Raw genomic sequence first — 27,546 nt, 5'->3', positions numbered from 1 at the left:
CTCTCAGCCTTTAAACCAAACCAGCAGCAGATCTGAGCAGACCTCCAAAAGAAGGGGCTCTGCTGTTAAAAAAGAAACTGTAAAACCTCATCTAATTTATGCAGCAGAATGATGGCAGGTGGATTCTCCATCCCTTTTGGCACCATCCTCCCTTCCACGCACCCTTCATTTGGTTCATTCACACACGCAGCTTGTATGCTGCTGTACATCAGAACCCAGCAGAGGAAACACATGGGGAGATTTCTCTGGAATATGTTTTTGAAAGTTTATATTGTTGATAGGACAGGGCCACCCTTCATTCCAGAGCCTCTCCCTCCCTCATCCTGACATCCTGTTTGAATTTTGGCTTGGGGATGCATCTCTTGATTGCTCTAGTTTCAAAACAGCCCCAAAGCCAGGTGGGATTAAAACAAAGTACAATTTCCAATCTGCTGCAAAAGTGAATGCGTACTGTGAAAGCATATGACCTGACCTGCCGTCTACACTGCAGTGTTGTACCAAAGTCTAATCTGATGTCTGTTTTGCAGAATATCCTACTGATACATTCCTGTAGTCAAAGATCTGTCATCATTTTAGTTAGAACTAATTGTGACTAAAGCTCCAATGGCTTTGATTGGGCTCATTGGGAATCTGAAACGTCAGATGCCAATCCAAAGTGAATCCATGTATTTGGCAGGTCCCAAGAAGCCATGCAACCCTCCTTCCCCACACAGCATGCCGTCTACTTCATCTCCATGATGTTCGCTTCTCACACAATCCATAGCAATCTTTCACTTCTCCCTCACAATCTCTTCTTGCTAGCAATACCCACTGGCCTATTGTGGATCTTGAGGTGATGGCTAACAGGTCACTTTTTCTTCCTTTCTCCCATTTCAGGAGGTGTCTTTTTCCAGGAGGCCCTTTGCTCCATTCCTGCTTCTTTGAGCTTGGGTGTGGGGCCATAATGCACCCTTCCCTTTCCTACCAGTTTGCTGGGCCTGTGCCACACCCCTATGGAGGAGCAGAGAAATGCAGAAACTCTCCATTAGTCCTGTTGCTTCAGGCCTTCTGAAGTGAAAGTGCCATGGAGCAACTGGCATTCCCTAGTATATTATGGGAGTCTGAAATTCTCAAAAAGGAGTCAGAGGACGAAGGGAGCTTCCTGCCCACTTTGGTGTCTTTACTAATCCAGACAACTAAATTATTAATTTGAACAGCTGATCTCACTTTCTCCCAGCTTTTTGTCTTACTTTTAAAGTAGTCGCATACGTGTGTGTGAATGGCCAGGCAGTGAGATGGTAGATTAGACAAGAGACTCTGAATAGCTCAGCTAGATTTCAAGCACCTGAGAAAGAACGTCTTTTTTAAAACAAAAAGAACAAGAAGTACTTGTGGCCCCTTAGAGACTAACAAATTTATTTGGGCATAAGCTTTCGTGGGCTAAAACCCACTTCATCAGATGCATGCAGTGGAAAATACAGTAGGAAGATATATATACACAGAGAACATGAAAAAATGGGAGTTGCCATACCAACTCTAATGAGACTAATCAATTAAGGTGGGCTATTATCAGCAGGAGAAAGAAACTTTTGTAGTGATAATCAGGATGGCCCATTTCAAACAGTTGACAAGAAGGTGTGAGCAACAGTAGGGGAAAAGGCTCCTTTTTAGCATAAAGAGCCACGGTTTCCCTTAGACTTAATCTCAAAATATACCTCTACCCCGATATAACGTGACCCGATATAGCATGAATTCGGATAGAACGCAGTAAAGCAGTGTTCCAGGGGGGCGGGACTGCGCGCTCCAGCAGATCAAAGCAAGTTTGACATAACGCGGTTTCACCTATAACGCGGTAAGATTTTTTTGGCTCCCAAGGACAGCGTTATATTGGGGTAGAGGTGTAGAGACAAAAGCAGGGTTTGCATCAGCAAAGTCCAGGGTAAACACTGTGCAGCAAGGCTGCTTCAGTCTTTGTGCTGGCCAAGAAACTAGCAGAATCCCCCTGGTGCTGATCCTCACCCTTCTGTTTCACAACTCAATTCGTGGTGATTTATTTTCATCCTCCTGGGAATCAGTGCCCTATCGTCTGTGAGACTAATTAGAATTCCTGCAAGCAAGGCTGGAGGAAGACTAAGAATGTACTTGGCCCTACAAAAACAAAAAACTCCAAATGCTTCATTCCCCCTTTCCTCAAGGAAGTGGGCAGGATATGCCCTGCATGCAAGCTGACTCCCAGCTGCCCCTTACCCAACAGCCCCATACTCAGAAAGAGGCTTGGATGTAGCAGTGGGGTATTAAGCAGCAGGCCGTGTTGTCAGCAGTTTATACCTATCCACCAGTCACCTGACTGTGATGTGGGGCCAGGAGAAGAATATAAGAATGGCCATACTTTTGGCCTTCACAACATGCCCTGGCGACGAGTTCCACAGGTTGACTATGAAAGTGTCCCTTGCAAACTCCTTAGGTCAGGTCATTTGATATTAGCCTTTATCTTGTTCTGATAGGATAAAGCAAAAATAGTCCTGGGAAATACACCGATGAAACTGGAATAGAACTGGTGTAATATGTTGCCTCTATGTTGGTTCTCCTCACAGCATAGGAGCTATGCGATGGCACTCATACTATTCTCAGCTCCCCACAGTCCGTACGTAACACTTCCCGACATCAGAGTGGGCATGGGCAGGCTGTCTAGATAAGTTGATTCAGCACATACAGTGGCCAAGTTCCATGTGCAGGTTAAAGCTGCCATCCCCTCATGGGATCACTGAGGCTGGATAGTGGTGCAAACACCATCTGTCTTTCCCAGGATTGGACCCATCCCCAGGGGGCAGAAGCCACCATTGATGCAAAGTGAAAACCAAGCCCAGATGTGAATGGCCACGGAGGGTTAACTGTAATACACATGCTCACAACATTTTCCTGGGGAATTAACAAAGTACAGTATGAGAAGCAAGTGCTTTCTCGTATGTGAAGCTGCAGCCAGAGGGACAGTTTCAGCCAGGGAGACCTGTTGATACAGGATCATGCAGGTTAATGCCTGGTTTTTCCAAACTCCTGACTTTAGGAGTAAATCATTTCACTTCAGGATTCCAGCCCCTGAGAGTCTCCCCAGCCTGAGGCGTTTGCTCTTTTGCTCTTCGTGATGATTTGCATGTACCGAGGAGGTTCTGCTATTGGCAAAGAGAAATCCCTAAAATACAAGGAAATCATGTATAATGAATATGAGCAGGAAAGATGCCTAGCACTCATAAACTCAGTGACATGTAACCTTTAAGATATTTGTAGGAAATAATATTTCATAGGGCAGGGTCTTTGAATAAACTGCCTGGTTATTGTTTCTGGTCTTATAGATGACCCAGGAATGTGATGTTTTTACTGGCACTCAGTAAGACAGCTCTTGGCTGGTAGCTGTCCAAGAGTCCTGGCATTACTTCAGCATTCCTGCAGATTTGACACAATGATTTTAACCAAAATCCCACATGCTTGATATAATCACTCAGTGCCTTTAGAGAGGGTTTTATACCTAATATGGACAAAAAAGGATTTTGCTGTTTTCAGAGATGTGACGTGTGGTGAGCAAGTTTGGATTCAGAAATACACTCATCTGTGTTCACTTAAGTGCAGCATTTTTTCATGGTCTTTATTATAACAGCACAAGCACCTGCTAACTGTCCCAGCGATTCTCAGATTTAAAAAACACAGCCAGATGTCCTCCAGCTTCTTCCGAATCAGCTCTGCATGGCATGTAAATGATAAACCCACTTTGTGGAAACAACTTGCATAATCCTCGTAGTCTAATGACAAGACACTGACACTAAATGCCACCAACTTATTATGGTAAAAGGGGAGAGATCATTATCCACTTTGATTAAATATAAAAGTAAGCAAAAGCAGACAGAAATTATGACAGAGGGCTCCTCTGTCTCATAGTGTTAGGGCTGATTCTTCCACTGTTTTCCATCTTACACAGCTGGTCAAAGTGGGTGTAAAATGATACCAACTCAGAGTGTTGGTGTGTTACACCTGCTTTTCATTCATTTTGCACAGGCAGAAAGACTCCACAAGGTGCGGGGCAACAGAGAACTAGACCCACTGTCTGAGATCCTACTCAGAATTCTTTAATGGCAAGGCAAAGTAGTTTGGTAGCATGTCTGCAGTGGGTTGGTGCAGGGTGTTTGCAGTTCCTGGACAAGGAGAGACAGGAATTCCTGCAGTAATGTCAGCTCTGGGGCAGTCTCTGTGTTTTATCTCAATAGCACGTCATGTCAACTGATCCATTGAAAGGGGACTTTTGTTGAGTTCAGAGACTTCCTTTTGGTCAAGGTTCTGTGCTCAATGGAAAAAGGAGAATGGGCTAGTACACCTTTCAGAGGCATTTCCATCTGTGGACCTGCTGTCCCTCTGCAGGGCAGTAGCAAATACAGGTGACTGTGGATGACATTCTGGTAGTCTAGGACCTGATCCAATGCCCTTTGCAGTGGGAGTCTTCCCACTAACATCAGTGGATTTTGGATCAGGTCTCTGATTTCCCATAGGTGGTGATTCAGGAAAACTCTTAAGCACATCCGTAAGTGTTTTCCTGAATAGGGATACATAAGCACAGCCATACTAGGTCAAACCAATGGTCTACCTCGCCCAGTATCCTGTATTCCGACAGTGACCAGTGTCAGACGCTTCAGAGGGAATGACTAGAACGGGGCAATTTCAAGTGATCCATACCCTGTAGTCCAGTCCCAACTTCTGTCAGTTAGAGCTTAGGGACACCTGGAGCATGGAGTTGCATCCTAAGCATCTTGGCTAATAGCCATTGATTGGCCTATCCTCTAATAACTTATCAAATTCTTTTTTGAACTCAGTTATATTTTTGGCCTTCACAACATCCCCTGGCAGTGAGTTCCACAAGTTGACTGTACATATTTGTTTTAAATCTTCTGCCTATTAATTTAATTGGATAACCCATGATTCTTTTGTTATATAAAGGGGTAAATAACTTTTCTATTCACTTTCTCTACACTAACCATGATTTTATAGCCCTCTGTGATATTCCCCCTTAGTTATCTCTTTTCTAAGCTGAACAGTGCCAGCCTTTTTAATATCTCCTTGTATGGAAGCTGTTACATACCCCTAATCATTTCTCCCCCCCACCCTCTTAGTGCCTTTTCCAGTTCTAATATATCTTTTTTGAGATGGGATGACCAGAGCTGCACTCAGTGTTCAAGGTGTGGGCGTAACATGGATTAATATAGTGACATTATATTTTCTGTCTTATTATCTATCCCTTTCCTAATAGTTCCTAATATTCTATTAGCTTTTTTGCCTGCTGTTGCACACTGTTTTCAGAGAACTATCTACAATAACTCCAAGATCTCTTTGTTGAGTGGTAACAGCTAATTTAGACTCAATCATTTTGTATGTATAATTGGGCTTATTTTTTCTGATGGGCATTACTTTAAACTAATTGACACTGAATTTCATCTGCTGTGTTGTAGCCCAGTCACCCAGTTTAGTAAGATCCTGTTCCTGAATCTGGACCATAAGTACTCAGTAGATTTGCCCAACATCCATTGTCCATGAAGAATGGTCCTCAACATTTTTCTGGGTGAAATTAAGGCTTCTGTGATTAGTACTATTTTATTGTTCAGTGCCAACAAATTTAACTGGGGTGGGGGAGATACAAAGAAAAAAAGGGAAACTCCTGATTTCTTCTAATTTCTGCTGCCTTCTGTTTGTCCCTGAAATCAGCAAAATATCTCTGTATTGGTTTAATTGCTCAACCTCAAACTAGATGATAGCAGAACTGGAATTCGGCATGTTAAAAATGTAATGGAAAGTCACTGCACATGCCCTGTACGTTGCAGCTGTTTGTTGTTTAAATATTGACAGTGTGCTTGGCACAGTCTGGGAGACAAAGGAAGACTTGGTCTCTGTCCCAGGGAACTCACTCCCACTCAGATGGGATTTTCCAAAGTCCTCAGCACTAGCCTAACTCGGATTGGAGCCAGTGGGTTCAATGGGAGCAGAATTAGGCTGACTCCGAGCACCGGCCATTGGCTTCAGCGGGAACAGAGTTAGCTCAATGCTGAGTACTTGAGAATAGCTCACCCCTAAGAGTTAGATTTTGGCCAATGAAGGATGCTTCTTTTTCTTCGCCTGTGCCATCAGACTGTTCCAGAGACAGTGCACCACTCTTAAAATATGACTCTTACCAATGCTCCTGCTGGGGTGGTTCTACATTGCCCCCAGTGCAGAGCTGTGGCTAAATGCCACAATTCAGCACCATATGTGGAGGATATGTTGTGGGCAGCTCAATGGAGCCAATGGCAATTTACACTATTGGAGGATGAGGCCTATTACGAATACATCTCTAGTTGTCTTCAAGAGGGGAATGTACATCAAATTCTCTAGGTAGCTTTTGTTCATTTGTTTTTGTGTGTCAAGCATAATTTTTACTTTTAACTGTTTAGTTTATTCAGATTTTGCACGTTTTTTACATGTGCAAATAAGTAGCCCCCAACTAATGTGGAGGATCTAGATGACAACCCTATTGGATTAGGTTGTGCACGTCTTTGTTTAGTTCTCTGATCATACTAGTCTTGAGTTAAGCAGTCTTTGACCATCATGGTGTGATTGGGGAACAAAAATGACCATTAAACCTTCCCCTAGCCTTCCCGTTCTCATCCTTTCCTGCAAGTATCCAGCCCCTGTGCAGCCCCACTCTTCCTGCTGGCTCTGGAATAAAGGGGAGCAATTGCTGAGACACGAGTTACAGCCATCTGTAACTATACTGTATGGCTGCGAGTTGGAATGATATCGGGGAACAGCTCCGATGCATTGTGATTTCCAAAGTGGATAAGCATTCTTGATGCCTTTTAGTTTCCTGCCTTATGGAAGGAATATAATGCTTTTTCAAGAGTAACTATTTTGGTGGAGAAATGGATAGCAAAAGATTTAGCACAATAGCCAAGCTATTGTGCTATATAAGTGTATTTTCTTGTGGCTCAAAATTAAGAAGTAATTTCAGTCTCTCTTTCATTGTTATCAGCCAAGTGGAAAAGGTCCACGCCTACCTGAAGTATATTGTGTCATCAGCCGGCTGGGTTGCTTTGACTTATTTTCCAAGGTAAGTTTCCTTTTCCCTTTCCCCCAATATTTTCACTTAATTTGACTACTCACTGAGAAATGTCTATATTAATGAACTTAACACCCAGAATTTTTTAATTTGATGGCCAGCAACAGTATTTTACATTTAGACATTTCATTATTATTGGGTACATCAAAGAATGTCTTATTGCTTCTGTGTCTGAAGCAAATCTTGATCTGAAAAACATCTGGGTGTTCGTATGCATTGGTTGCCTAAGGCTTTTTTCCATTGTTTTCTAAAACTATTCTCTGCTGACCTGTAATTCTTGGCATGCATGTTTGAAATGATGGGCCAATACCACTTTTATGCCAGTACTCCCCCACTGGAGTAATGCGGTTAAAAATCAAGATTATTCCATAAGCGGATTCTGTTATAGTGGGATACTTCTATCACAAGAAGTTGTGTTAACAATAATAATCTAATTAGAAGGAACAAATGTGACACCAAAGTTGCATCATACTTTGATCTGGTTTACTTAAGTAATAAAGTTCCTAGTTCAGAAGTTGTAAGACAATAAACAGCTTATTCAGGCTGATTAAACACTGAAGTAAGGCTGAGGCATTTGATAGTCAAAGCAGCTGACTCAGAGTGTGTTCCAATACCATAAGCATTCTTTTTACATTCAACAAAAAGATATTCAAATAAAACAAAGCAGTCGCAAATATTTTTCTTGCTTGATTAGAGTTTGAAATGTCCAGGCTGCTGCCAACATAGTGCCTCTAACATCCAGAGGCACGTCCTGTGCGACTAGTGAGCATTTAATTGTGATAGAGCTGTACCAACCAGGACTTTAGTGTGATTTGTGAGAGGACAATGACATTTCTGACTTTGAGTGAATATCTTTTTTCCCCCTCTTATATGATCCCTGGTAGCATGTGACACAATTTAGACCTTTCAGCTCATATGTGAATACAGTGTTGAGTAAATGATATGTCTGTTTGCAAGGAACTTATCACTTTGGCAGTCAGATCCAAGGGAGTTTTACAGAACTTAAGACCAAAGTCATATTTATTTATTTATTTATTTTATTTACTGAATAAAATTGGCTAGTTTTTGGTTGTGAGGTTAGGTTTTGGGTTTGATAAAATCATGACATTTTCTGTAATTCACATGATCTGATCATACAGAATGTTATCTTCCATATAAGCATGTTTTGAGCTTCTCATGATAAAACTTTGATTAATATGAATCAAGCTTTAAAAAATCAGATGAAAGTAGTTAATACCAGTCCTACTTATGATGTCATATAAATGGTCAAACCAAAGGGTTGTTCCAATAGCCTCTTGACATAACCGGTGTCTAAATAAGATGATTGCAACTGATGCAGAAACACCATGCTGGAACATGGTGAATAGAGGTAACAAAAAGATTGTGGAAGCTAATGATACAGAGATGTCATGACACTCTTCCTTCTCTTTGATGTTGCTATCTAACTTTGATGATAGCTTAGTTCTCTGAGGTTTTTTGGGGGGGAAAGATAAAGCAGATATTACAAAATTGAACATTACAATACCTTGCTGCCAGCACACTAGCCAAAAATATCAGTCAAGATGAAGACATGAAGTGTGCGCAGGTCCACAGAGTGGACAGTTTATGCCAGAAAATACCAGAGATGGGCCAGAATTACAAAAACTCTGTTTGCACATTGGTGCTCAAACCTTGCATTTGCTCACGTAAATGAGCATTTGATGCAAATTAGCTAGTCAGATATGAAATTACCTGATTGACATATGCAAATAATTTCATTTATATGAGCTTGCATATCATTTTAATGTGCTTACTTAGTGGCTGGCTGAAAAGTTTACCCCAAATGTCAGTTTCCTCCTTATCAGCCATATAGTTAATTGTAGTAAGGATCTGTTGTTTTTTTCTCACTTGTACTAGTTTTACACTGGTAGAGTTCCATTGGCTTCAATAGGAGTCAAGTATCAGAGGGGTAGCCATGTTAGTCAGGATCTGTAAAAGCAGCAAAAAGTCCTGTGGCACCTTATAGGCTAACAGACGTATTGGAGCATGAGCTCTCGTGGGTGAATACCCACTTCGTCGGATGCATGTCACCCACGAAAGCTCATGCTCCAATACATCTGTTAGTCTATAAGGTGCCACAGGACTCTTTGTTGCTTCAATAGGAGTGATTCCCAGGTGATCATGGAAAGGAAGAAGGTAAACACTGATGACATTAGGGGCATTTGGCCTAATCCAGAAGTTCTTATTCCTGGTGTGGGTAGAACTCCTATTGAATTTGTAGGCCGGGCCCACTGTTAGGAAAGAGCTACTCATTTCTTCCTGCTAATGTGATCCCTGGGCCATTGTGTCTGGTTCACACAGAAATAACTAGTCTTAGTTGAGGATCACAGACTCAACTCCCACTAATGTGAGTTCGAATTGAAGGTATTCAGCACCTGGCAAGACTGAGTACTACAGCCCTGAATCAGCTCTTAAATGGGTGGGGGAGTCAGTTTGGAGTACCAGTTTGTAAAACAGATTTGTTTTTGGTGCAGATTAAGATTCTTAAGAGACAATGAGAACATCCTTTGTTCTTAGTTTGTAAAAGCGAAACCAAGGTGCCCCAATTGGTAAAACTAATGGGAAGGAGGAAAGTTATCATGATGGTACACTTAGCATAAGTAGACAAAACAGGAAACTGCAACCTTCATATAAAAACGTGATGGGAGAGACTACTGAGATATTAAATTTTGTACATTACGTAGCTGAGAAGCAGAAAAAGCCCTTTGCTTTTGATTATCTGCATTATTTTAATTCCCTTTGGATCCCTCTTTGTGCACTGTGGCGATATCTATTTAAAGACAGATTTGAGAACCACAGATTTCCTCACTTCCAAGCTCAGCCAGTGCATGGAGTCATGGTCTTGGCAGATGTTTTTGTCCATTTTTAGACTCATGAGATGTCTTTGTCCAAACTTTCTTTATTTTAAAAATATATTATTTTATTGTGCTGACAAGGTCAGTGCCCCACTAGACTAGGCATTGTCCAAACCCATAACATGACACAGTCGCTCCCCCCAACAGCTTTCAGTTGACTGTACCTAATTTAAAAGTATGTGATTCATTTAATTTATATTTAGCATATAATGCCAACAATGTAAAGAATCACTTAGCACCTACAAAAAAGGAGACCAGTGTTTGCAGCAGCACAAAGGCTGCCTAGGAGATACTACAGCTGGGTCTACACTAAAAAGTTAAGTTGACCCAGGAATGTTGTTCAGCGATGTGAAAAATCCACGCTTCTGAACAATGTAGTTAAGGCAACCTAACCCCTAGTGTAGACAGTGCTAGGTCAGCAGATGAATTCTTCCGTCACCTTGTTACCATCTTTCAGGGAGGTGGCTTAACTTCAGCAATGGGAAAACGTCTCCCATTGCTGTAGTGAGTGTCTACACAGAAGGTCTACAGCTGTGCCACTCTAGCGGTTTAAGTGTAGATGTAGCCAAGGGAACAGAAGGAATAGTATTACATCAATACTACTTAGCCACTGGACTGGCCTTCAGTAAGGAGCTTCTCTAATCTGGTGTGAGCGGTTGTCACCCAAGCAAGTTACCTTCAGAATGAAATTAATATAAACTTTTATGATCACCCCCCACTCTCATTGACTTCAATGGGAGCTGCAAGTACTCAGTACTTGTTAGATGCGCACCATTAGTGCTGCAGAGAGGGAGGGGAGCCAATGCTCCAGTTAGTGCCTTTGTTGGCTTTTGGTGTCATTAAGCTATTATTGTAACACTCCAGCTCATAGTTAAGTATCGTTTCAGATGCTGTTTCAATGGAAAGCATTTCCAACAGCAACAACGGAAAGTGCCTGGCTTTGACAGACTAACTATTGCGTGGCCCATTGCTCATGAGTAGTGGTTAAAAGATCAGTCTTCAGGTCAAACCACTAACTGCTTTAAAGCTTGCTTTCCCCTCTTCTTTAGGTTTATCAGCATCATGTTCTATTTAATATGGGAAAACTTTGCTGTGGTCTAATTTATGTCGGCCTGTGTGAATAAAATGAGAAGAAGAAGAAGGAAAAAAACAATTCTCTGAATCTACCCAAGTTCCATCTGTTCAGTATACAGCTAAATTGTTTATTCTGTGTCATGGCAAATGGAAAATGACATTTAGTGCAGACATCCAAAGTAAAGAGTAGGGCACGCTTCACAAAACCCACTCGGGATCAGCTGTGTTTCGAACATAGGGATTGTGAAGCGATCACTGTCTCCTCATTTCAGAATCTGAAGCAGGAAACGCTGTATGTCACAGAATCCCATTTCACTTTTCCTAAGAGCAAAGATGTCAACCCTGATGTCCTAGCCAAAGTCCAATTCTACCAATCACATTTTGGGTCTGTGAAGTCTCCCTGCAGTTACCAGTGGATAAGTTATTCCTTCCTTACTTTTCTAAAAACTGCTTTGAAGTGTGGCTGGCGCAGAATGCCTTCTGTGCTCCATCCCAGAGGTGGCTGCATTTTATCAATAGATTAAATGATCTCGATCTCTCTACATATTCAGCCTTCAGTTACACTCATGCAACCCCTGTGATTCTGCTGTGACATTAATGGTGTTGAACACGTGCACATAAGGGGAGCATTAGGCATGTAGTCTGGTACATGTTGGGGACTGAAGATGCTTTAGAGATGTATGTTGTTGTTGTTCTGATATGTTCTCTCTTTCACATCGGACTGTGATGGATCAGATCCTGGATGAGGTTGAAAGGAGAAGGGGCATCTCTGCTGCCCTGGTTTATCCATTTATGAGGAGTCTGATGGAGTCTCCTTTTCCTGCACCTGGAAAGACAATCAAAGTCAAGACTTTTCTGCCTGGAGCTGGAAATGAGGTAAAAGGCTACTGCAAACCTGAAACCCCAAACCTAACACCTCTACTCCACAAATAATAAAAAGAACCCAAAGAAAGAAAGATGAAGATGGGGGAACCATGAAATTTTGTAGGAGAGTTCTGGAAAACAGCAGCATAATTACCATTAACAATAATTCCCTTTGATGATTATAAACCAGTTTTATGAAGAGTAGATATTTTAATATGTTCATTAGTTCTCTGGAAATTTAATAATAAAATTCCAACATACTCCAAGTTCTTGTGTATTTTACAGAAGAGCTATGATGTGGCTGAACTTTACTGCAGTATTAGCAAGCTAGAAGTCATCCATAAGGTGTTTTCCATTATGACTGTATACCACCAGATCAGGAACTTAGAAGTTATTACAACCGTCGTTGTTCAGAGATATGGAATTGGCTAAATAATTTACCAGCAGCATTTGGTGACAATTTTAAACATCAGTGTTTTGAAATAGTCATTTACCTGACCCCCAAAGCAATGGCCTGTATTTGGAACAGCAGACTTCATAAAACATCTTATGAATTTTTAAAGAATGTGTGTGTGTGCGTGTATTTGTTACGGAAACCCAGTTAAAAATGCAAGATGTAAAAGTCCAATAGAAACCTAGTATTGTAGATTATGTGGGCTACTAGAGAATATCAATGATAGTATGTTGGCTAAAAAGTCATTTTTAACTAGACCCATTTGGTGTGTCAAATTCTGCTGTGTACTCTTGGTGTATCCATAATAACTCCACTCATTTATTTGGATGGACTAACTGTAGAATTATGGAGAATAGAATTTATCTGAATGAATGGCATAGAAAAAAGAAAGTGATTTTCTTCTTAGAGTTCTATTTTACTGTCAAGTTTTCTGCCTGTTTTTAAATCGATCACATTTTCTAGTGACCTAAAGCCAGTAACTTCAGTGGTGTTACAGTTTGCACCATAATGTCTTTTGGGCTGAAATGAAAAGGGTAAGGCACATTTGAAGTCTTCAATGCTCATACTGTGGAAAGCATAAGGAATTCTGGGGGTCTGACTTTAGGAATAAAGGCAAGATTTCATGGTGCTTTCTAGATGCCAATGTATATGATAACTAGATCTGTAGTACTGCCCCATTTAGCTCATGCGCCAGATCCCTTCCATGCAAAAATACTGATAATGCTAACCTTAATACATGGAAACAAACAAGTACAGTAAAGCAGGCAGCAGATCAAAAAGACTTTAATTAGGCTCAGCTTTGTTCTCAGTTACACAAGTGTAGGTGATTAGAATTTTTTTAGATTTAGGTGAAATTGCACTGGCTTACTTGAGAACAGAATTTGGCCTTCCACTATAATGCTTCTGGCATAGACGCAAACAGCAACTAACTAGGAAACAAACCTTGTATTCTTGCATGAAGAGCAGATAGAAGTAGAAGACTTCGCCAAGCACGGAAAATGTCTGTGGTGTTTATAAAAACTGTTGTGACTTGCAGTGCATCCCACAGCAAGATTACAGTGTTGGAAACTAAGGGCTTGTCTACACTGGCACTTTACAGCTCTGCAACTTTCTCACTCATGGGTGTGAAAAAACACACCTCTGAGTGCAGCAAGTTTCAGTGCTGTAAAGCGTCAGTGTAGACAGTGCACCCGTACTAGAAACCGTGTTCCCAGTGCTGGGAGCTACTCCCCTCATAGAGGTGGTTTTTTTAGAGCCCTGGGAGTACCACAGCAATGCTTTAACATTGCCAGCGTAGACTAGCCCTTAGTAACTAGTTCCCAGTGATTTGGCACATTAACATGACTTAACAAGCCTTCAGCCTCCATGCTGAGAAATGTTTTAACTCTTAGTACTGGTCACCTTTATGAAACTTAAAGCAGTGGGAGCTAGCATTTACCCCACCGGTAGTATCAGTCAGGAAAACACAATCATTCAACAATGGTATTTTTGCTGATTTTTGCAGCAGTGGTAGGGTGGTGGATATGTGGTATTACAGTGGGAAAATATTTGTTTGCATATTTTGGGTTTCTTAAAAAAATCTGATCACAAAATGTGACTCTAAACAATCTGGATGCAACAGTGATTTTCTTCTGACTGTTCCTAGGGTGACCAGACAGCAAGTGTGAAAAATCGGGACAGGGTATGGGGGGTAATAGGAGCCTATATAAGAAAAAGACCCAAAAATTGGGACTGTCCCTATAAAATCGGGACATCTGGTCATCCTAACTGTTCCTGTCCTGTCTCTGAGCTCAACGGCATCACGAAAGAACTGGTATCAATCCATTTTGTTTCCACTCTCCTGCACTCTGCTGCTAACTGCAGTGTTGTTTTGGAGCAATTTCACAAGGGCTAATTAAGTTTTAAACAAATACCATAATGTTAATAGAATCTGGAACTGTAGGTATGAAAGCATAAAAATACTTTATACCAATATGTTGGCGGTGGCTTTAGGATACACAGGAGGATGGATAGTATAAGAGATGATTATGGTCCTGGGGATGTGTTCTCTGAGATTTCAACTAGGCCTTAATCTGACAAAAAATAATACCTATATTATGTAGAGTATAAGGAATGGGGTGTTCTTTGGTAAAGTCTGGTCATATGCAGTATTTTGCAGCTGTCCATTTCCAATGACATTACCCTAGTTCCTCCAAATGTCAGTAGGTCATCAGCTGCTGCCCTGCCCTTCTATCTCTTTCTCTCCCTCCTTTGCACTCTTCTATGTGTTTTTACCCTTCTCTGTTTTTCTATCGACCATCTTTGAAGTCCCAGCCTAAACCTGGCTCACACAGGGCTGGATGTTAAAGGGATCATGCAATTCCACAGGTTAAAATCTTAGATGAAGAAATCAACCTAATAAATCTGAGGAAAGGGGCTCAGATGCGAGGGGATGGGTGCAGCATGGAAACGAGGACAGAGTGGAACTTGTCAGATGTTGCCATTCAACCCATGATCCTCACTCCCCGGAAACAGTTACAGGTTCCGGTTTTTGCTGTATGCTGCTGACACAGTCGAGCTGCCCATTTTCAAAGTGGATGTTTATAAAGCAGGACTATTTCATCCTAGCAAATGAGGGCTGATTTAATGCACAGAGAGTTTCTTTTTGGGAGGCAGGTAAGATTTGCAAGCATAACCTGGTGAGGAGGTGTGCAACAGAATGCTGCTCTGGAGCATGCATCTCCTTTTAGTCTCTCTGCAAAGGAGAGAGTGAGAGTGAAAGTCCCCTATCTCCTCAGCACAGGGAATGAGGCAGTTAGTGCCATGTGGCTTGTGCATGGGTGAAAGGCATCTGAAGAGCTAGTGAAGCCTGACCAGTTAAACTAAATTACATTTCTTTGAATGCATTCAGGTGATAGAGCTTCGGCGTCCGATGGACTCACGTCTGGAACACGTGGACTTTGAATGTTTATTCAAGTGCCTCAGTGTACGACAGATCATCAGGATCTTTGCTTCCCTTCTGCTTGAGCGACGTGTGATCTTCATAGCAGATAAGCTCAAGTAAGTGGCAAAGGAACTTTAACTATAACATATTGTTGCAGCCAGCATTGTCTGATGATACAAAGGGCATTCAGAGATGGAGAAGGGGATTGCTGGAAGTCAAGATTCTCCCTCCACAGACATGAGATGAGCCACTAAAATAACTCCTGCTGATTCTAGTGGAAATTATTTGTAGCTTGCAGTTGGCGAATAGAACCAGCTCTGTTACTAGCAGCAACACACTTAACATGTCTCAGTTTTAGTTTTCCCATCTGTAAAATGGGGATAAAAACATTTACCTATCCATGAACAATCTCTGCAATCATAAGAGCACAGTCCTGCCCTTGTGCTTGGCTCAAGCAGGGGGGAAGGCCCTAATTAAACAACACTTTGCACATACATAGTTATTTTTCATCTCTAGCTCTCCAAGCTCTTTACAAAGATTAGTAACATCATCATTTTACAATGGAGAAGCTGAGGCACAGTGTCAATTGAAGCTCAAATTTTCATGCATTCACTAAGTTTGAGTACCCAGCTTGAGACCTGTCAGGCCTGATTTCCAGATATAATGGGCACAGGCACCTGCAGTCAATGGGAGCTCTGAATCTCAGGCCTTAGTAACCTTAAGAGGAGTTCCAGAAATTGAGGCACCCAAAATCAGCAGACATTTGTCAAAAGTTACAGAATGAGTTAGAAGCAGTTAGGATAGAACCTAGGTTTCCTGTCTCCCAGCGTCCATGCATAGTCACTAGACCAGAGGTGAGCTCAGCTGTGTATTCTGTCATGGCTAGGCATGCAGAACTTCTGTTAGCTTAGTGCTGCGACAATTGGCTGTTTCTTAAAGATATCCTCTGACTCTCATACCCTTGGGGATATATCAGACTGCCTTACCAGTAGATTAACAAGTAGTAACAGTGACACCTGGATTTTTAACACCTGGGTTAGTTGAGGACTTTGCTGTGTTGGTCTAATTTAGTTGTGTAAGCATAAGCCTTAAATTACCTAGATTATTTGAAAACAAAGGTTCAAATTCCATTAAGATCAATTTATCTGTTCCTTCTTGTGTAAAGTGTTGCCCAGTTTACGGTCTCAAGAGACCTTTCAAAGGAGATTGTTAAAAACAAGGTCTTGTCATTTGGACATTAAAAATCTATGGCACTTATTTGTATGTGAAGAGGTTTGCCACAATCTCCTGAGCCAAAATTTTCCTTCTCTATGTTGTGCACTGGTAATCTGTTGGACTGCTACCCTCTGCCCCAGAGGTCGGTGCATTTCAGCAATGATCTTTGCACATAATTTATGGAGTACTTCCGGAATGAAAGGATCTACAGAAATGTAATAAATAAATAAATAAATAAAAAATGTTGTATTACTTTGCTATATTTTACCCCACAGCGAGAATGTTTGTGTCATTCCCTCCACAATGAAATTTAAGGAGCATAGTCACATAATAGCAAAGATGCTTAGGTTAGAAAAATACCCCAGTATTCCTAAAACTTTAATAATAGTGACAATACTTTTCACTTAGCACCTTCAAAGCATTGTACAAACGTTAGTTGAGTTTCATAAAAATGCAATGAGGCAGATAAATATTGTTAGCCCCATTTTACAGAGGAGGGAAGTGAGGTCTGGAGAGATTGAATGACTTGTTCAAGGCCATAAAGAAAGTCTCTGATAGCACTAGGATTTGAACTCCAGTGTTCCTTGCTCCCAGGAGGGTGCTACAGACCATGCTGCCTCTTATCCTGTCACTAAGTGCCCTATGTCTGTCTTTCTGTTGACTCAGGTACATGTACAGTTCATAGAACCAGAAGGTTAATATTGCCCCTAGCAGCTGGTTGAGATATTTTCCCCAGGTGCCCATACAAACTCTGAATCCATTTCCTTGCAGAGACTTTGCTTAAGGTTCAGCTGTACCATTTGGGCACAGTCCATGAGTGGTGCTCCCTGCTACACCTCTTCAGGGGCATATCTTGCACCTGTCCTACCTCCTCCCTGCCTCCTTTGGGGCATGCGCTCCCCTAAGGTGATAGGGACAGAGCAGTCTCTGTGCTCCCCAAGCTCAGGGATGGCAATTGGGCATGGCTCTTACATAGGCCCTGCAAGACAGAGGGGATGTCTTGCACCTCCCTCCCCCATTGTCTCCCACTGGAGTAAGACCCAATCCAGCCTTTTGTTAGATGCAAGTGTGATCAATGCCAACACATGTAAACACTTTGAGAGATATGTTCAACCATAGCATGCTAAATAATAAACAATGGCAAATAAAAATAAAGACCTCCATTTATTACACTCAGGAACATCCAGAATCCCTTAAAAGGACCTAAAGGAATGTACGGGTGGTTGAAAAGACAGATAGATCTAGCCAAACAAACTCTGCTAAGTGCTTTATCAGCCCTGTCCCTCTCTGAATGATTGCCAGGAATAATAGCTGCACTTAGTGGTCGCCAGTGTATATAATAGCAAAAATACTTTGCATAGTAAAAGCTTTACAACCTTTGGGGGATAATTTCTTAAAGCTGTGGACCCTTTTCAGGTTATAACATGCCTTCCTTAGCGGTATGTCGTGCTGTCTAAAACAACATGAAGATTTTATTAGATCACTCATCCCGTCGGTAACCCTTTGTCTGACTGACCATTGAGAATCATTTAATTTCATGCAAACCCATGGTGAAGATTGTTCCGCTAATCCAGGGTTTCTCCAGTCTTTTCAAAGGCCGTAAATTGCATCATTGATATCAGTGTCAGGTGGCTTTCAAAATGTATTTTATGTTAGTTCTGGCTGTTTCTCTACAGTGTGATTAATTATACTGTTACTAAACCATTTTGTTTTGCTGGTTATATAACAATATTAGTGGACCCCATATGCACCACTGCATTCGTACTTCTCAGAATGACATGGCCCCATGGCCCCCTCCATTACATAACGCTGCGGGGGGAGCACAATTTGCACAGAATAGCGCTGGAGCAAATAGAGGGTACAAGGTTCAGCGAAGTACTGTCATCATTCTGTAGCTCCCCAGGACCCCTATGCAAACCGCTGAGAACCCTCAACCCATTGACTTCAGGTGCATCTTGCAGGATTGAGCACTAAATCCACAACAGGGAGGCATTTGATGGAGGCATGGCCTAATTATGAGGGGTTGAGATTGTTCTTCTAAACATATGCAAAAAATGTCTCACACAGCACATGACAAGGATTTATCACTGAATTAGATCCGCTGCTGGGATCATTAGCTTTCTCATCTTGGGCTGGGTACTGACGGGAGGGTGATGTGAATGCTGATCCACACTGGGAAGCAGCCTCTCTGTGGCATGCTTTTTCTGGAAGACTGGCCTAACAAATGTGGCAAAATACCTTTGCATATTACCTAGGGGGACAGACACATTGAAGTCTCCTCTGAGGGAGACAGTGGCAGCTTGGCGTGGAAGACATCCATGCTGTCAGTGCTGGTGTAGCTAAGGACTGGGTGTAGTAGCCAGATTTTGCACGGATTGCAAGAGAGCTATGGGTTTAGTCTGGAGTTTCCAGTGGAAGCTCAGCCTCCTTGCGTGTTATGGCTGTTACATGAAGGCCCCGTCAATCCTATCAGCCCCACAACACAGAGGGGAAAAGAGAGCCCTGCCTTACAGAGGTTTTCACTGGACAAAAAGCTGCTGTGTTTCCTTTTGGCATATTCAGGGGTGAAAGTAGACCTGTACCAGCCCTTATTCAGCCAACATGAAAGTGCTACCGCGGCAAAGGACCCTCCTTAAATGTCACTGCCCCTTCCTCCCCACTCCCATCTTTGGCCCTGCAGTGGGGGGGAGGGGCAGCTGCCCCGGGGGCTGGTGATTTAAAAGGGCCCACCGCTACCGCGGTAGTGGCCAGAGCACCGGGCCCTTTTAAATCGCCGCCGGAGCCCCGGGTGGTGTGGGCCAAGCAGTGCAGCCTGGGGGAGGCTGATCGGGCCCCGCCCCTTCTGGGGCCCTGGAACCAGGCCCCTGTACCGGTAAGAATTTAATATTACTTTCTCCCCTGGGCATATTTCATGCAGAACCGGGAGGACATGGCCAAACAGAAATTAGAAATGAAAAAGATCCTCTCAGTATTGTTTGGATTTATATTTACCTCTGTTACACACAAGCCTAGTAGTAACTCTGTCTATGTAAATTACTGGTCAAAATGCAATCTGTGCTCCCTGTTCTGTTATGGATTGTTGATTTTGTTATATACCTCATTTTTGGTTTTTGGCATATATTAGACTCATAGAGTTTAAGGCCAAAGGGAACCACCAAGTTATCTAGACTGACCTCCTGTCCATTAGAGCTCATTAAACATCATCTAGCACCTGCTCACTAAGCCAAAGTGTTACAGCCCTTGGGAAACTAAACTATTGTATGCCACAGGCAGAAAACAGAAGGGACCGAGGTGCACTAATGCCCAAGGGCCTTGCAATGAGGTGATTTATTGAGTGACATATATCCAGATAACCCTAGCAAGCAGGGGCGGCTCCAGGCACCAGCGCAGCAAACACGTGCCTGGGGCAGCAAGCCAGCTGTGTGTGGAGGGGGGGTGGTATGCCGATTGCCATGAGGGCGGCAGTCAGGCTGCCTTCGGCATTGTGTCTGTGGGAGGGCCACCGGTCCCGCAGCTTCAGTGGCAATTCAGTGGTGGGTATGCCAAAGGCACAGGACTGGCAGACTTCCCGCAGGCATGCCACCAAATCCACGTTACCAGCAGACCTCCCACAGGCATGCCACCAAAAGCCGCCTGACTGCCGTGCTTAGGGCAGCAAAATACATAGAGCTGCCCCTGCTAACAAGTGACCAGTTCCCAATGCTGCAGAGGAAGCCAAGTGTCACTCATCTGGACCATGAAGACCTAAGAATTTGGATGGCTGCCACATTAATGAGGATGGACAGATCCATTGACTGCTGTTGATTGCTGGGGGAATTGATGCCCTCACAGCTGTGCCACTCCACCCATTACAAAGCAAAGATTTTCGCTGTTACTTTATTTTGTGCAACTTCTAAGTACTCAAAAAATGAGCCAGAGGTAGCGTGGATAAGACCTTGGACTGAGAGTCAGGGGGCCTGCGTTTAATTCCTGGCTCTGCCACAAGCCTGTTCTGTGACCTTATTTGAGTAACTTCACCCCTCTGTTTTCCCTGCCACTCTGTGTCTGTCTTGTCTATTTAGATTGTAAGCTCTCTGGGGCAGGGACAGACTCTTACTAGCACAATGGGCTCTGGTCTCGCTTAGGGCCTCTAGGCTCTATGTATAAATAATAATAGAGACCTTCAACAAAGGCCTGGAGAGAGAGACAGTAAGAAGTGGATTTAAATTCAATAGTTACTGAGATTTTAGACTGGGATGCAGTCTAAGATGAAACACTCTGAGCTAATAACTGCATGGTTTGGACCCTAGTCGTGTCTGATGTGAGTTTGGTTTATGGGCACCACTGGTAAAGCTGAAAGAGGTTACCAGTAATGTGTAAAAAAATATAAAATTGACACATCTTATAGATCCAGTCAGTAGGCCCAAGAACCAGAGCAGGAAATTAAAGAGATTTTATAAGGGTTTGATTTCTTCATAAGGAAAAATCTAGGTTAAAAAAGAGGGTTCAGGCTTCAAACAATGAAGCCTTTTGTGGCTGGCTATTTAATCGGTCTCCAAACAGCAACAGATTTTACACATTATACAAGTTGGAAAAGCCTGGTGTAATGAGAGGAACTCAATTGTTATTGATTGTTTACAGAGTTCCCCAAGTATGTATGGTGCTTAGCAGACAAATAATACTCATCTCTGCCCTGAAGAGCTTACAATTTACATCATAACAAGGGATGGCATTAACAATGAAGAAAAGAGGGTGAGAATTTTAACAACATTAAGTGGTTGCCTTGGTTAGTTATGCATGTTAGCATTTAGGGTTTTTAAAAATAGGTTATTGGTTTATAAATTAAACTGTTTTGCTGCTTGCAGCTGAACAAATAGTGGAAATAAATTTCTGCAGCAGTTTGCTCACATTTGAAAATGAATTTCAATTCAAATATGCCAGCAATTCTTGGTGTTTGCATTCCACAGATATTCAAGTGGTCAAGCTTTACTAACACAAATACCTACAGAAAGGGAATCTAAGCTCCAGTTGCTCAAATATCTGCTGAAAGCTACAATTAGATAGGCTATCTGCTTGTGCCATGTCCACCCTCACCGTTCTCCTTCAAATCAAATTACTTCCCATCCCACTGCCCTTAAAGTTGTGAGCGCCTGTTTGTGCTCCCAGAGCTCTGCCTAGCACTGGCCCTGATACACCCCAGATGGGCTGAGTACTTCTCCCTCTGTAGCTGATAGGAGCAAAGCCCTTGGGACATGGTAGTGAGGTTTTGAAAAAAGCAGGCAACAGATGGACGATAAATGGATTCTTGGGCTTGCAGGACATCATTGGTGCTACAGGCAGGGAGGTAGCAAAAGAAAATTGAATACAGGCAAACAGTAGAGAAAAGATATTTATCTTTGTGTCTTTAAGCTTTGTATTGGAGACAACCTCATGTGGACATTTTGCAGCGGTGATATATCCAGGCTTGGGAGAAGAACCCTCCACACACCCTTTTTCTTAACCTTTGGAGGAAAGAAAGAAAGAAAACCTTCGCGTGTGTTAATGTCCCTTTGTTACTTTTCCAGCTTTACAAACTAATCATTCACCCCCGTTATAATTGCTTATATCTTAAAGTATTGGTTGCACAGATTGTTTCCATGTCATGCTGCACGAATCTGATCTAAAGTCCACTGAAGTCAATGGCAGTCTTTCCATTTATTTCAGTTGATGTCCTCTGCTCCTCCCTTAGATCTAAGGACTTGTCTACACAGTGCGTTAGTGTGCACCAGTTGTAAATTCTAGGGTGCACCAGCGTGTGGAGCACTAACTGGCCGGTTGAATCCTGCTGGTGTGCACTAGACCCATACTTCAGGTGGTTTCTAGATGGTCACCTGACAGGTGGCTCCGACCTTCCAAAAGAATACCATGTTTCAATGTCTGTTCTCCCTACCTCTCAAAGCGCACCCACCTGGCACCCATATAGTAGAGGAGAGGAAGCCTACTGCAATATTAATTTACGCTGTATCACATGTATGTTGTAATCCTATTAAATCTTTTCTCTGCACTGTACACAAATGCAAAACAGGCATATTTGTAGACAGGAGCTAGGCACCCAACCAATGGGATAATTCTGGGCAGTTCTGGACGTAAACCTTTAGCACCCCTCACTGTATTTTGAATATAGGGAAGGATTTTACGTTCCAGAAAAATCCAGGGGAAGACTTATTTTGACCTTTTAATTACAGACAGAGACACTTAATTACATGCGCGTGCGCACACACACACACACGTCACAAGATCCAGACAGGAACATTGCTGAGGACTGTAAATGTGCAAATATTTGGGAGGGAAAATCCCACAGAAGGCTTTATGGGGCAATCAGGAATCACTGTGCACTCCTGTATGGAGGGCTAGGGCTCTCCAAACAAATACTGTAGAGTGGTGTGCTTTCTTCAGCCCCAGGATTTGCCTGCACTTGGTGCTGGGGGTGTGATTCTCAGCTTGCATAGATGTGCTTGCGCTAGCTCTCATTGACTTAGCATGCTAAAAATAGTTCTGAAGCCAAAGTAGCACGGCAGTGGCTCGCGGTGACACAGGCTAGCTGTGCCAAGTACAAACCCTGCTGAATCCCATGGGTATGTACTTGGCAAGGCTAGCCTATGCCGCTGCACCCTGCTGCATATGCTACCCTGTCTGCACTAGTATTTTTAGTGTGTTAACTCAATGAGAGCTTGCATGAGTATGTCTTCCTGAACTCGGAATCACACTTCTGGCTCCAAGTCTAGACATACCTTCGGTGATATCTGGTTTACGTTCAGCCTTCTTACGCTTGGAATGGTCAGAAAGTTTTTGTCATGGCTTAGGCTTAAGAACATAAGCACAGCCATACTGACTCAGATCAATGGTTCATCTAACCCAGCATCCAGTCTTCTGACAATAGCCAGTGCCTGATGCTTCTGAGGGAACGAACAGAACAAAGTAATTTTGAGTGACTGAGCCCCTGTCATCCAGTCCCAGCTTCTGGCAGTTGGAGGTTTAGGGATACCAGGAACATAGAGTTATGTCCCTGACCATCATGGCTAATAGCCATTGTTTGGCGTATCCTCCATGAATTTATCTTATTTCTTTTTTAACCCGGTTATACTCTTGGCCTTCACAACATCCCCTGGCAATGAGTTCCACAGGTTGACGGATGATTGTTTTAAATCTGCTGCATATTAATTTAGTTGAGTAACCCCCGGTTCTTGTGTTCTGTGAAGGGGTAAATAACACTTACCTATTCCCTTTCTCCATACCATTCATGATTTTATAGACCTGTACTATATTCTCCCTCAGTCATCTCCTTTCTAAGCTGAACAGTCCCAGTCTTTTTAATCTCTCCTTCAATGGGAGCTGTTTCATACCCCTAATAATTTTTGTGGCCTTTCTTGGCATCATTTTCAGCATTAATATGTCTTTTTGAGATGGGGCAGCTAGAACTGCATGCAGTATTCAAAGTGTGGGTGTACCATGGATTGATTTAGTAGCATTATATTATTTTCTGTTTTATTATCTATTCTTTTCCTGATGGCTCCTGACATTCTGTTAGCTTTTTTGATGGCCACTGCACACTGAGCAGTTGTTTTCAGAGAACTATCTATGATAACTCCAAGCCCAAGAAAGAAACCAACAGAATTCCACTGGCCATCACATATAGTCCCCAGCTAAAACCCCTCCAACGCATCATCAGGGATCTACAACCTATCCTGGACAATGACCCCACACTTTCACAGACCTAAGGTGGCAGACCAGTCCTCGCCCACAGACAACCCACCAACCTGAAGCATATTCTCACCAGTAACTGCACACCGCACCATAGTAACTCTAATTCAGGAACCAATCCATGCAACAAACTTTGATGTCAACTCTGCCCACATATCTACACCAGTGAAACCATCACAGGACCTAACCAGATCAGCCGCACCATCACCGGTTCATTCACCTGCACGTCCACCAATGTAATATACGCCATCATGTGCCAGCAATGCCCCTCTGCTATGTACATCGTAATCGGCCAGACTGGACAGTCCCTACATAAAAGGATAAATGGGACAAATGAGATATTAGGAATGGCAATATACCAAAAACCTGTAGGAGAGCATTCAACCTCCCTGGCACACACATAGCAGATTTAAAGGTAGCCATCCTGTAGCAAAAAAACTTCAGGACTAGACTTCAAAGAGAAATGCTGAGCTTCAATTCAGTCTGCAAATTTGACACCATCAGCTCAGGATTAAAACAAAGACTGTGAATGCAACTACAAAACCAGTTTCTCCTCCCTTGGTGTTCACACCTCAACTGCTAGAAGAGGGCCTCATCCTCCCTGATTGAATTAACCTCTTATCTCCAGCCTGATTCTTGCTTGCATATATATACCTGCCTCTGGAAATTTCCACTGCATGCATCCAACAAAGTGGGTATTCACCCACGAAAGCTCATGCTCCAATACGTCTGTTAGTCTATAAGGTGCCACAGGACTCTTTGCTGCTTTTATGATAACTCCAATATCTCTTTCTAGAGTGGTAACAGTTTGGGTGGTCAGACCAGGAGTCAGAGTCAAGAGCTGAACCAAAAGTCAGAGCTGGCTTTGGAGTCAGAGACCAGGAACAAGTCAGGAAGATAGGAATCAGGTGAGAAGGCAGGGTCCAATGTAACAACCAGCCAGGAATTTACCTAGTTGCATAGACAACTTCCTGTGCCTCCTTCTAGCTTAAATAGTGCAGCTGGATCAGTAGATGTGGTTGGGTACTCCTCCAAACAGGACACTCATGGGCAGTGCCTCTGGTGGGACCAGGCTTCCATTAGTCAGCTGACTAGTTACTAGCAAGCCGTCAGCTGGTGGCAAGGATGCAAATATTGCCTGTGGATCCTCAGTCTTGATTTTTTCTTAGGCCTGGTCTACACTGGGCGGAACGGGGGAACAATCTAAATTATGCAACTTCAGCTACATGAATAATGCGGGTAATATAGACAAGCCCATAGTCTTTTCTGCATGTCTGAATCCATTGGTATAGTAGCCATGATACCAAACTAGAAGATTCATACTACAGAAAGCACCATGTTCAGAGGCAATGTTATCACAAGCTACAACCACCTACCCAGGGAAAAGACATTGCAGACATTTTAATCTAGCAGACAAAAATCATAACATCCAGGTTGATATTAGAAAAAAATCAAATTGGAAATAAGAAACATTTTTTAACTGTGGGTAATTTACAAATTACCAAGAGGGAGTGGTTAATTCATCATCATCTGAAGTCTGTCAGTTGAGACTGGTTGTCTTTCTAAAAAATATTCTCTATTTCAGCCACAAATTACTGAGCTTGATAGTGTTCAGTTACCTAGTGTTCATTTACAATAGTCAGGTTGTATTTTCAGAGTGGATAAGGAGGTGTAAAAAAACAACAACACGTCAACCTGGCTATTGCAGATAAACAATATTGTATGTGTCCCTTTTTCTGTTAGAGCAAAGGGAAATGGGGGGGAGGGATAGCTCAGTGGTTTGAGCATTGGCCTGCTAAACCCAGGGTTGGTGAGTTCAATCCTGGAGGGACCATTTGGGGATTGGTCCTGCTTTGAGCAGGGGGTTGGACTAGATGATCTCTTGAGGTCCCTTCCAACCCTAATAATCTGTGATTCTGTATTCACACCAGGATCATTGGACAGTTTGGCCACTGGCCAATACTGAACATTTCCTTTTACTTTTCCATTCTAATAAAAAATGATGAGGCAAGCATGACAATAGTTAATCTGACCATGGAAAAGCAAATGCATCCAGAAACCTGCTTTCTAGGGAGCATTTGCTGTGGCTGATCACCAAGCGTAGCTGAACATCATTTTGCACTCTCAGTTCAGAGAGCAGATTAAAGGAGACAGACTCAGAACACAAATAAATCCTCTCTTTGTATCTGTCAGGCTTGATCTGATATTAAGCCAGAAGTTGACCATTCTTAACTGTCTTGGAGCAAATTTTCTCTTTCTTTCTTTCTCTCTTTCTCTCAGAGCTCCACTATGAAACTGGAAATGAGCCAGTTGAAAGTCTTTGGATTAAATTTAGAGGGGAATGTCACAAGGGGGATGTTATGGTGGGTGTCTGCTACAGACCACCAGACCAGAAAGAAGAGGTGGATGAGGCTTTTTACAGACAACTAGCAGAAGTCTGTAGATCACAGGCCCTGGTTCTCATGGGGGAATTTCAATTATCCTGATATCTGCTGGGGAGAGAAATACAGCAGTGCACAGGCAATCCAGGAAGTTTTTGGAGATCGCTGAGGACAACTTCCTGGTACAAATGCTGGGGGAACCAACGAGGGGCCTTGCACCTCTCGACCTCCTGCTCACAAACAGAGAAGAGTTGATCAGGGAAGTAAGGATGAACGGCAACCTGGGCAGCAGTGATCATGACATGGTAGAGTTCAGAACCCTGGTCAAAGGAAGGAAGGAGAGAAGCAGAACGCAAACCCTGGATTTCAGAAAAGTGGATTTCAGCTCCCTTAGAGAAATGATGGGCAGGATTCCCTGGGAAGCTGAACTGAAGGGGATGGGTGTCCAGGAGAGCTGGCAGTTTTTTTAAAGAAACCATGCTAAGAGCACAGGAAAATACCATACGATGTGCAGAAAGAACAGCAAGCGTAGAAAGTGCCCAGCATGGCTTAGCAGGGAACTCAGTGGTGAGCTGAAGCAAAAGAAGAAAGCTTACAAAAATGGAAGCTTGGACAGATGACTGGGGAGGCATATAAGATTATTGCTCGGGCCTGCAGGGATAGAATCAGAAAGGCCAAAGGGCAATTTGAATTGAAACTAGCAAGGGATGTGAAGGATAATAGGAAGGGTTTTACAAGTATGTAAGCAACAAGAAGAGGATTAGGGATGGTGTAGGTCCCTTACTCAATGAGGCAGGTATCCTAGTGGTGGAAGATATGGAAAAGGCTGAAGTACTCAATTCCTTCTTCACTTCAGTCTTTACGGGCAGGATCAACTCCCAGACTACTACACTGGGGAACACAGAGAGGAGAGG

General features: G+C 42.7%; 2 protein-coding genes across 9 annotated transcripts in view; one reads left to right on the top strand and one right to left on the bottom strand.

Annotated features, from left to right (window-relative positions):
* The window catches only part of LOC116834592 (large ribosomal subunit protein uL15-like), a 107,815-nt gene that overhangs the window by 23,220 nt on the left and 57,049 nt on the right, over positions 1 to 27,546 (bottom strand). The window lies entirely within an intron of this gene.
* DENND2B (DENN domain containing 2B) overlaps positions 1 to 27,546 on the top strand; it is a 315,618-nt gene that overhangs the window by 252,725 nt on the left and 35,347 nt on the right. For all 8 annotated transcript variants that reach the window (XM_075065155.1, XM_075065153.1, XM_075065156.1 and 5 more), the window contains 3 exons: positions 7,022 to 7,099; positions 11,812 to 11,952; positions 15,285 to 15,433. In XM_075065155.1, coding sequence (XP_074921256.1) covers positions 7,022 to 7,099; positions 11,812 to 11,952; positions 15,285 to 15,433 — 368 coding nt within the window. The remainder of the gene's footprint in view (positions 1 to 7,021; positions 7,100 to 11,811; positions 11,953 to 15,284; positions 15,434 to 27,546) is intronic.

This window comes from Chelonoidis abingdonii, chromosome 4, assembly GCF_003597395.2.
Source record: "Chelonoidis abingdonii isolate Lonesome George chromosome 4, CheloAbing_2.0, whole genome shotgun sequence".
Lineage (NCBI taxonomy): Eukaryota > Metazoa > Chordata > Testudines > Testudinidae > Chelonoidis > Chelonoidis abingdonii.
The sequence above is the reverse complement of the archived record's forward strand: the minus strand, read 5'-3'. Positions and strand labels throughout refer to the sequence as shown.